Below are 11,808 nucleotides of genomic sequence, written 5' to 3'. Positions count from 1 at the left end.
GTACCTATGTAAGCTTAATTCGGTTTGCACTGCTGGTATCCCAGACACCGTTAAGAATCTCACTGTGCCTTCGTACAAACACCAAGGGGGAAAGTTTCTCTTTTTCAGAAAGGTTGTTAGGATTTCCTAAGTACAACTAATAACCTAGAGCTCAAGTGTCCCTCACATCGTCATTAATAAACCTATTACTTGTGTTCAGCCAGTAACAGTACAGGCAGTGGAATGAATAGGAAGTTTGAAGAGGAAGTGTGAAAAAGACTGCAGACAGCGTAATGTTGATGGTAATCATTATGCTTCTTTGCAGAGAAGATGAAGAACTCTCTGCTCGCAGCTATCTTTTTATTTGCAACAGGTGAGTTTTCATTTGCTGCATAACTTACTACTGTTTATAAATAGCAAAAATTTTTAACGTTACTCAAAGACAAGGCTGTATGACCAAAATCACGACCTAATTAAGTGCTGTGGGTAGGAGAAACGACAGCCGGTAACATTTTCTCCTGTTTCTTTTACGGCTGTCTTGTTAAACGATTCCTTTTTATTCCCCAGACTCCTGCAACTGCATAAACTGGGACTTTCCATTTTGCCAGCAGCTCTCAGGTGGGTAAATATTTCTCACGTAATACCTACCCAATGGCACAGACGAACGCCCCTGCTCAGGAGACCCGCCAGTCGGAACGATTTCGGTGTGGCACCGGCGCGGGGCTCTTTGGCGCGCAGCACCTGCGGCCCGGCCCCCGCCCCGCGCCCCGCCCGTGGGGTGCCGGGAGCGGCGCGCGCTGCCCGCAGGCGGCGGGCGGGGTGCGAGTTACCTCACGGGCAGCGTCGGCAGCTTTCTGAGGGGAAAAACCGCCCAAGGGAGCGTCGACAGGTGCGTCTGTGTGTGGTGGAGCTTTTGCGGCTCCGTAGAGGGAATCGACGAGCTGCGAACAGATCCTGTCTAGCGCGTAGTCTCTGGACGAGCTACTGTGATTTCAAAAGATAATAGGCTCTGTAGTGTTTATGTGTGACAGTGATTTATGCTTTGCAGTTAACTGAAAAATTACTGTTAATGGCGAAAAGGACCTGTCCAGCGCATTTCAGTAGAGGTTATTACACGGCAGCTGCTGGTCATCTGATGTGCTTCGTGCTGGATTCACTGCAGGCAGAAATGTCCTGCGTGCCAAGAGCCACAGCAGAGAAGACAGGTTTTTGAGTACACGGTGGCACCGCGTCAGACGTCATCAGGAGGACTATATTTTCCTGAAATTAGCCACAGATAATTTTCTAGTCCTTGCTAGTAGCCAATCAGACTAAATTCTACTAAAGCATTATGGCAAACACCAGGTACACAAGAAGAACGGCAAAAACTTCTACAGTGAAAAAATTAAGCTGCTTTTTTATTTTTTAAGAAGGAACTGGCTTGTGATGTTTTAGAACAGAGGAGATTTTCTTTCTTTCTTTGCATAGCTCTTGGAGCACAGTCATGGTACAGGACTAGTAATATTCTAGGGCTGGGAAGAACTAATAATATGCATGTTCTTTAAGGGGAAGCCGTACAGTAAAACAAAAAAGCACTAGGATAAAATTTAATGTGTATGTGGACACTAATACCCACAAATAGGACAAGTGAAAAAAACCGGGGTGTAACATTCATCATGTTCATCTGCAAGAAGTAACACAGAACTTCAGTATATTGGCAGCACGGTGGTGCAGTGGGGAGTTAGTTGAGCTAATACTCTTATTTTCACACATAAAATCTACTGGTTTTTCCTTGTCTGTTCTAATACCATCATCTCACAGAGAAAGCTAGAGGTTTTTTGTAAGACTGAGAGCATGAGGAACAATACAACCCTCTGTTCTTCTATAAGCAGAGACAGGTCTGCAACACTGTGGCTACCACTTGGATCTCAGTTAACAGAAATTATTTGGGGAAGAAGTTAGCAGAAATTTAGTAGAAGAGTGAAAATGTTTCCTTCTTGTCACTTTCTCCAGAACTGTTATTTCAAATAGTTTCAGGAGCAGTATGTTACAAACATACTGACATGAAGTGTTACAGCAGTTCCAAAAAGGTTTTGTTTTCAAGTGTTTCTTTAAGACATCAACAACAACAAAGAAACACCAAGTAAATGAAAAGCTTAATTCAAAGTAAAAGAGGACAAGAATGTGAGAGCAGTTGCTGCTTTCCCCAGTTGTTAGAGCACCATGTCCATGGGTGAGGTGGCCAAGATTTGGTTTGGTGGTCAGACTACAAAAGCGAAGAAGTCAATAATTGTTCACATTGCTGTAGAAACAAGGAAGACCTGATCTCCCCCTTCCCAAAAGGAAGCCGCACATACCTAAACTTTATTAGAAAAGCACGTTTCTTTTAGGAGGAGAAAGGAAGTGTCATAGGGTGAGGGTATTAAAGTCTGAGCTATACTCATCTGACACACTTTTTGGTCCAAATCAACTTTTAATTTAAAAATACAGCTGCCATCCAAATTATGAAAAGAATACCGAGCATACTCAAGTAACTCAGGTTGTAGGAAGAAATGGCTCTGAATGAAGAAAAGAGGATGACTGCTCTTTTATCTCATAACCTAGGCTATGAGATACCATAACTATGCTGTAACACCAACTCCAGAGATATGCATATTTACTTACAAAAAGCAAAACATTTCTTATTCAAGATTGATAGACCTATTGGCAACTCATTAAACCTAACAGATATAAAGAACATGTGACTCTACTCATCAGGAAAAACTCATTTTTATCACCTTCAGTATCCTGTACCTGTTGAGATCCTTATCTACTTTTATGAAGAGAAAAAAAAAATTTCTGGTTCTCTTTTTAAAAGTGTGGGTGGTACTTTGAGACATCGTGGCTGATTCTTCTGAACTAATAGTTCAGACAGTAAGACACAAAGCAAAAGGAGAACAGTCATATTTTATCACTACCATTTCTGATAAGAGATTTTTGAAATACTGAAATAAGCTTAACCACTAGAGACTAAAAATGAGTTCCTTTAAGAATGTCATCAGTGCTTAATTTCCCTTCAGCAGAAAAATGTATATGTTCAGTTGCAAAAAACCCCCATATTTTTCTTTCCAAAAATTAAGCACGAGTCATTTTGTACATAAACTTATGCTCCTCCTGCTTTATAATGTGATCTTTATGAAGCTGGTAGTATAAGTGGCATATTGTTTTTCTCCAGCAATAGTCCATTATTCTGAACTCCAGATACGGATGATTGATGGTTTTGGAGTAATTCTGGAGTCAGGTCAATCAGTTCTACTGTTGACAATTAGCCCTATGCTGCAGTGTATAATGCTTTGCAAGAAACTGCACAGTAATTCTTGCCAGTTGGAAGTTATGGAAACATCACGTTGGCCCTTGGTGTTACTAAAATGCAGTCCATCTCTCCTTTTTTTCCAGAACTTAAATTGCACAGCATTAATTTCCAAGATGTTTCACAAGGGTGCGTGCAGTCAGTTCTGGCCTATACTTTCAAAAATGTCTATAAATTTGTGTTTAACAGTCAGTAAGCTGCTCCAGCCAGAGCTGTTGCCAACTCCATCTTATAATCCCACTGGTGAACAGTGCTTCTCTCCCATGCAAAGCAGATGCTCCTGGCTCTCCAGGGTTCCCAAGGCACAGTGACTCCCCCAGGGAAGGGATTTGCTCCCCAGATCCAGCGTAACCCACCAGAAATGAATGCTGTGTACAGATTTCAGCAAACAATTGGGCGCTTCCAGAAACACAGTGGCAAGACAGGCACTGTCTGTCAGATGAGAATGGTGTGAAACGAGAGCAGAGCTGGTAGATAAAGATCTAAGATCTCTTTGGGCAGAGGTTCACAGTAATTTTATCATCTGGTTTAAGTAGATTACTTTGCAACAGCTTTCCTCAAAGCAGAGGGCCAAAAGCTAGTAATGCTTCCTTGAATATATGCAATTTGTTTCTGCAATTTTTGTGCCAAAAAATGCAGTAGTGTTTCCAGAAGTATAGAAGAATTTTCATTCAGAATTAAAAAAAAAAAACAAACCCCAAAGATTTAAGCTTTACATAAGTGCAGAGGCAAGCAGCAAGCAAGATGTCACTATTATTACAGGAGAGAAACACAGTTCAAAGGTGTAACGATACCAAAGCTGTAGGAAACACCATAGCAAGCATTTCAGCTCTCTGTTGTTGGGTGCGTAACAGCTGGTAATGGCATCCTAAAACACCGTAAGAATTATCCTTTTCTACCTTTATGTAGGGAAACTAGGTTTTACTTGGAAACATTAAGACTGAAAAAGTTTAATCTTTCTAAATGTCTTTGTCCCTTGTAAGCATTAGTGAACTACTTGCCTTGAGAGTAAACATGGCATAAGGACTCAGACAGCTAGTTCTTCTTTTGTTGCACAAAAGGGTATAGCTTGTTTTGTATTTGGTTTTGCTTCTCATAGTCACCTCGCACCAGTTAATGGTAAACAGTTGCCTGTGATGGGTCTTTTCCAGTCCACGTGTTTTCATCTTGCAGATTGGGACAATGAATTGGTATGCTACAAAGAATTAAGTGAGGATCTAACCTGTACCTGGTTGCCAGTACCCAGTGCTCCGAATACGATTAATTATACCATATTCTTAAAATGGTAAGTCTAAAAGTCATCTCAGGAAACAAAAGGCTGTCATTGCTGTTCAGCATGATTCCTATCTGCCAGAGTTTTGCTCCAACATATTTCATCACGATGTAGGTTGTTACACAATACTGATTGAAACCTTTCTTCACATCTCATCAATACCTGTTGATTTGGTAAGAGCTTGGTAAGAATGTGGATGCCAGGTGCCCACCAAAGCTGCTCTGTCACTCCCCCTCCTCGGTTGGACAGCGGAGAGAAAATATAACAAGAGGCTTGTGGGTCAAGATAAGGACAGGGAGAGATCACTCAGCAATTACCATCATGGGCAAACCAGACTCGTCTTGGGGAAAAAATTAATTTAATTTATTTCCAATCAAATCAGAGTAGGATAATAAGAAAAAACAAATCTTAAAAACACCTTCCCTCCACCCCTCCTTCTTACTGGGCTCAACTTCACTCCCAATTTCTCTATTTCCTCTCCACGAGCAGCACAGGGGGACGGGCAATGAGGGTTGTGGTCAGTTCATCACATGTTGTCTCTGCCGCTCCTTCCTCCTCAGAGGGAGGACTCCTCACACTCTTCCCCTGCTCCAGCATGTGGTCCCTCGCACGGGAGACAGTCCTCCACGAACTGCTCCAACATCAGTCTTTCCCACGGGCTAAAGTCCATCATGAACTGCTCCAGTGTGGGTCCCTTCCACAGGGTGCAGTCCTTCAGGAACAGACTGCTCCAGCGTGGGCCTCCCACGGGGTCACAGGTCCTGCCAGGAGCCTGCTCCAGTGCCAGCTTCGCACAGGGTCACAGCCTCCTTCAGGGCACATCCACCTGCTCCAGCATGGGGTCCTCCATGGGCTGCAGGTGGATATTTGCTCCACAGTGGACCACTGTGGGCTGCAGGGGGACAGCCTGCCTCACCATGGTCTTCACCACAGGCTGCAGGGCAATCTCTGCTCCGGTGCCTGGAGCACCTCCTCCCCCTCCTTCTCCACTGGCCTTGGTGTTTGCAGGGTTGTTTCTCTCACATATTCTCACTCCTTTCTCTGGCTGCAATTGTGCAGACTTTTTTCACCCTTCTTAAATATGTTATCCCAGAGGCGCTACCACCACCACTGATGGGCTTGGCCTTGGCCAGCGGCGGGTCCATCTTGGAGCTGGTTGGGACTGGCACTGTCAAACATAGGAGATGCTTCTAGCAGCTTCTCACAGAAGCCACCCCTGTAGCCTCTGCCACTACCAAAACCTTGCTATGCAAAATCAATACAAAGAGTCATTATACATCTTTCCTTGCCTCCAACACAGTTTGAAACACTGTTGCCAAAGATCACCTTAATCAGTTACTTTTATTTGCATCTATTGACTTTTATTGAATATTCAATATGCATTCAAAGTAAAAAAAAAACCCAGAATTGTATTATACATCATATATTATGTTACACCATGTATCCAAGGAGATGTCAGATGTGGCACATAAGAAAAGTAGATTTTTAAGTATATTCTTGCAATTCTGAATTATCAAGTATTGGTTTAATAGATGGAATGAACTTGTAGGGTTAATCTGAAACTAATTACCTTAAAATATGGGTATCTTCAGTTGCGCCTTTTTCAAGAAAGCTAAAACAAGGAAGCCAGGTAAAATGCAGATAGGCAGATTAAAGCAACAGCTGCCCACTGGTTTGTTAAAAAAAAAAAACAAACAAAACCAACAGGTTTCTGTCTCAGTACCTGCATAACAAAATGGATTTTCCTCATTTTATATCTACATATTTGGGATCTCCCATGAGATTAAGGGTATGTTTAGAAAGAGAGAAGTGAGATCAGAAGACATAATCTTTGCCATGAGACCATATCATGGGGCACACAGGGTACAACACTGCATGCCATTGGCAAATTCTGATACTCATTGCTGTTTATTTTGCAACATAACCCACCACTCTGCATTAAAAAAGAGCTGTGGTTAGGAGTATCTGCTAAAGCTAAGGAAATGTCACTACACTGGGAAATTCCCCAGGGTGATCTGCACATTGCAGAGGAGCAAAGCAACCACCTCAGGGCTGAGGTTACTCCCCCCATCACCTTCAATATTTTCCCAGTGGAGGTAGCAACAGGTGCTGACTTGCAGTAAGCACCAAACCCCACTGCATTTGCCGTCTTGCCTCTTGGGTCTTCCAGGAGCCACAGTTTCTTGGAAGGGGAGAAGCACCTATGAAATGGCTCTACTTCTGTAGAGATGCTGTCAGGTGAAGGATTTGTAAGCTAGCTGCTCTTAGAGTCAGCCAAAATCAGACTGTGCTCTTCCTTGGCTGCATGGTTGATGTTATGAACAGAGAAGGCAGAAAAAAAGAGTGAAAGAAGAGGTGGGTGAGGGAAGGAGGCAATTGCCTCACAGAGATGTTGATTTTCCCAAGCCAGAGCCAAGACTTGAACCTCAGTCTCCTAGGCTTCAACTCAGTGGTTTTAAAGAAAAACTTCCTTTCTCCTTTTTTATTGGGTTAAAAGGAAAACAAACGTTTGAAAGGGCTTTTTGCTTGCCTAGAAGAGGACATCACCCCTTTCTGCAAGTAACATCAGTTTGACATTGAAATTGTTCCTTATCTTTGCTCCTTATGATTTAGTTGTCAGGAAGAAAAGGATTAAAGAAAAACACTCCCACAGAGAAGTTCCAACCAAGCATTTGAAATCATGCTTTGAAATATTGATGGCTGGTTCACAACTAGTCTGAAGAAGACGACCAGGGAACCTTCAAGTGGTTTTATTCAGTTATTAAATATTGTATCATGATCAGCACATTTAATACTTGAAATATGTAGGTAGGCAATTAGTATGCCGGCCCATTTCTTTAAGAACATTGAACTGGCACAGCTTTAACCATGAAAAAATCTGTCCTGTGTGTAGCAGAGGGTAAATGAGAGAGAGAGATGGGAAAAAAATACCTAGGCAGAACAGAAACAGCCTCCTGTGTAAGGCCTTAAACCTCTTGGACTTTGTGCTGTGTGCAGTAGATATACCAGGAGAAGTCTACAGAGCTGAGGACTGAAGTGGCATTTAAACATCTCTTTCAAACTCTGATGCTTTGCAGGAGCAAAAGTCAGATACAAGCATATAACTCGTAAGAGGTTTTTCATACCTTTGTGGTTATTTAGATTCAGGTAACTGGGAAATTTTACTGTTTGAAAGGAATTTAGGTGCCCCTATGGTAGGTGGCAAGTAGACTTCATGAAGTAATTTCTAACCTAAATTTATGCCTTCTAAATGCTCTCTATATCCAACTGTAAGTACAAAAGAAGGCGATATGGATTTTGTCTTGTATCATGCATGCCTTAAGGAATTTAACAGTTCTCCACCACAGAACAAGGATTTGCATATTTAAATTTGCTAACGTTACTAGGGTACTGGAATTACACTTGCTGTTTCAAGCTGCTCAGGCCTCACCTTCAAGATTTCGAGATGCTCAATTTTGTATATAGATACCTAGGAAACTATCAGTTGCTGTAATGATGCTTTCTGGGGCAGGGGGAGGAAACTATAAACCAATAAAATGTTTGGTTTTCATTCTGCTTCCTTTTCTCCAAAGGGACAGAATACGAAAACTTTTTCAACGAAACACATCATCATCTTCCATCACAATAGAACGAAAGAATCTCTACATGAAGCGATCTGCATCTATTTGGATAGCAGTGAATTATGCCCATGACAGCTGCGTGAAAGGAAAGAACATCTCAGTTACACCAAGCGAAGCAGGTACAGTGTCTTCATGAGTTGTGTTACTGCAGTGCCCAGCTGAAGCAGTGGTAACATTTTCTTAAAGATTATTTCCAAAATTGTAACTCTCAATATACACTTGTTATTTTAGTGATTCAGAGAGCTAAGCTACAGTTTGGCTTCCTTGGATGAAATCTTTACTGACATTAATAGCAGAAGTCTATCAGCTTTTGTGGGAGAAGGGTTTTACTTTAAATTGTTTGCTAGACTATAAAATAGTCATATCCAGAAAAATATATAGTGATATTTGTGTACACTACTTAACCAGCTTCCTATGCTCTCTTTGATGGTTTTCTGAACTTCTTTATTGGTTGAACAAAGAGCAGGTTGACTCAGTACCATGAACTTAAGGAATCCTCGTTATAGAGTATTAGCATTTTGAGAAACCTTTTCAAAGTTCAGCTCTTTTCAAAGGCCACTGACCCATTACACAGTGCTGCAGGGGAGATATGAAAAAAGAAATCCTATTGACTATGTCCTTTGGATGTTTATTTAAAGATTCCTACAGTATCTGATCAGTGAGATAACTTTAAGAGCTTCCCAAAACTTTCCCTTCTCAGAGTAATCATGGTCCAAGAAAAAACAGTGCTTCTCACTGCTGGGGGGCACTACCAGTACAACCCAAATTATCACTATGATCTCCTCTGGAGGCTTTTGGCCACCTTGTGTTTATTGGAAGGAAAGACAAAAACGTGTTTGCACTTATATAGCTAAACACAGTTGCTGAAATTGGAAGACATTCCGGAAATTTTTTATACAATTCGCGATTATAGGTACTCTTGACATTTTGATTTTGCCTTTCAGATTCACTCAGAATAGCACCTGTGTAGAAAAAGGGTTTTCCTGAAATCAGTAGAAGCATTCACAAAAGAAAGGCAAGAGGAACAACCCTGTTTTGTTGATACCATAAAGATTTAGTAATTATTTATTTCCAGTCTTTTTCAAGTCTTTCAGTGTTCAGTATTCTGTGCCAAGTATTTTATTTTTTATAAACCGCACCTGACAGACTTAACTACCAAAGCTTTCCTGCTTCTTTTGCATTTATAACAGCTGCATGTTCCCCATTTTAGGAAAGTGCTTGACACCATCTAACATAAATGCTCATCAGATCACAAACCAACTGATAATAAAGTGGGACCTGCCTGCAACTCCTACATCATACGAGCTGAGATACAGAGAGGCACTCGTAGAATCTACTCAATGGACTCTGGTAAGTACTTCCAGATGACAATCACTTGAGAACATGAGATGCCTTACTGTCAGCTCAGCAGTACGTAGCACGTACGGCAGGACATCAACAGGATGCTACTGAAGAGCACGCACAACATGGATAGCAAGGAGCCACAGCATGCAGGCAATTTGCAGGCAAATCTCACAAAGGTCTCTCAATTTTGTTCTAACAGATCCTCAGATGTTTGGGAAAGAAAGATTAATAGTTTTATACAGAAAAAACCAGAATGGCATGTCAGCTGGTTCATTAACCCGTCAATGAGACACTACAACCATCCGCAAAGCAAAAGCTGAAGAGGATATCAGAGATGCCATACAAATTCAAATCAGATTACAGTTTAAGTGATGGGCAATATTACTCTTTTTGCTGGTATGATTAAATTTTCAAAGATTAGAGATCAAGTTGCTGTGATTTTTAAGGTAACAATTCACACCTTACACAGTTCTGTTTTGTATCAGTTCTCCAGATTTACTTTTTTGTCAAGAAGATAAATAATTTCTCTGTGATACAAGGTCAGTTCCAGGTGCATTTTAGGATGCACTATAGTAAGAATATGGTGCAGCAAGAGCACAGTACCTAAAACTAAAGGGACTAAGAAAGAGGTGGAAAAACAGTCATAATTTCAGTAGGATCTGCATGCAGCAGCAATGGCTGCTTATCCTGCCCCTTGCCATCCAGCATATCATGCAAAGGCTTCGCCAGCAGGCCTGCACATACACATGATTTTTATCACAGAGTCCCTGAAATTGTTTTTCAAGCTCTGTTATCTGTGGTTGGATGAAGAATATGTGTTTATCAGGTAGAACAGGATCCCAAGAAGAAAACGGTCTAAAAAAGCAACTGTTCCCACTTCTTGGGCATCTCTGCTGTCCTAGGAGTCTCTTTGCTTCTTTTGTACCACTAGAATCTCCCATGTTCTTCCCTTTATATCAGAAGACCTATGATATTTTTTCCATTTCTCTCGTAGCTGGCTGCACTTTGTTTAGCCACTTCAGAAGGAGTACTATGAGAGGCCTATGTAGGAAAGGTTTCATCTTGGTACAAAGAATGTGAAAGTCTTGGAAGGGTCCCCTTGTTCATTGACATACAATGTCCTAGACCATTCTAGGAGAGCCGGATACCCAAGCCTACTCCACCCTGTAGTGCAATAGATAACCACGTGCAGACAGTCTGGTACGCAGCATGTGGAAAAACAGAGAGTTAAGAGCAGTAAAAATGCACATCCTACAGATTCTGGAGACAGGGGAGATAGGAGATTCAAGTTAGTAATGTGAAGGACTGGTGGAGACAGCAACACTGGGTGATGAGAGTGGCCAAGTACTGAAAGACTACAGGGCATGTATCTTCATTATCTCCCATGTCCCAGCTGATCCTGTGAACTTAGGCTGTAAACTCTTCATAATCACATGAATGTAGGCTGCATTTACAGATGGGACTGGAGGGAAAGGGTGAGTGTGGGCATACAAGCACAGAGGATATATAAAGCTAGCTGAGAAATAGTGTTTATCAAGAGTAGGATTAATGTACATGTAATGTAATTTAACACCTGGGTCTTAAATCCATTTCACTTCCCTCTTGTTCTGTAGGAGATTTGGAGTCTTTCCATAATATTGTGTGTTGTGGGGTTTTTTTGTGACCAAGCTAGTTTTATTAGCAAAAGTACACAAAGTTAATTAATTAACTTTAATAAAAAAGAAAACACTGCAGAAAACCAAAGACAAGAGCTGGTCACCTAATATTGGGTGAGGTTTTGTTTTGTTTTGGGTTTGGTTTTTTTTTTTTAGGAAATATATATGATTAAGAAAACAAAACTTCACAGCAGACAAATCCTAAAACAAATATTTCAATCTGCAAAGCACTTCGACCAAAAACATCATAACACCTAGAACTGATCAGACGAAAAGGTCCATTTGATGCAGGATACTGTGCTCCAATAGCGGCCACCAATGGATGTCTGGGGAAGAGTGTAAAATAGTTCAAGCATATAGCAACAGTTTTCTGTCATATTTTCTCCCACAGTTTTCAGCTTAGGGATTTCCTTAGAAACAGATGGTGTCTGTTTCCAGACAGTCTCCATTCCCTGTATAGTCACTGGAGCTCCAGTGCCATCATCAGCTGCAGATGCACATTACTTCTGTGGTGCTAAGGCATAGGCAGCCACACATTCACTCCAGCCATGCTCCTTACCACATCAGTCACATGGATCTATTTAGACATACTGTAACATTTGAGAATAA

General features: G+C 41.4%; 1 protein-coding gene across 1 annotated transcript in view; it reads left to right on the top strand.

Annotated features, from left to right (window-relative positions):
• Positions 1-309: 309 nt before the first annotated feature.
• Positions 310-11,808, top strand: part of LOC142402744 (interleukin-6 receptor subunit beta-like) — a 29,658-nt gene continuing 18,159 nt past the window's right edge. Inside the window, exons 1-5 of the mRNA XM_075488531.1 lie at positions 310-352; positions 547-597; positions 4,481-4,592; positions 8,153-8,319; positions 9,411-9,550. Of these exons, the coding sequence (XP_075344646.1) occupies positions 310-352; positions 547-597; positions 4,481-4,592; positions 8,153-8,319; positions 9,411-9,550 (513 nt within the window). The remainder of the gene's footprint in view (positions 353-546; positions 598-4,480; positions 4,593-8,152; positions 8,320-9,410; positions 9,551-11,808) is intronic.

Source organism: Mycteria americana, chromosome Z (assembly GCF_035582795.1).
Source record: "Mycteria americana isolate JAX WOST 10 ecotype Jacksonville Zoo and Gardens chromosome Z, USCA_MyAme_1.0, whole genome shotgun sequence".
NCBI lineage: Eukaryota > Metazoa > Chordata > Aves > Ciconiiformes > Ciconiidae > Mycteria > Mycteria americana.
The sequence above is the reverse complement of the archived record's forward strand: the minus strand, read 5'-3'. Positions and strand labels throughout refer to the sequence as shown.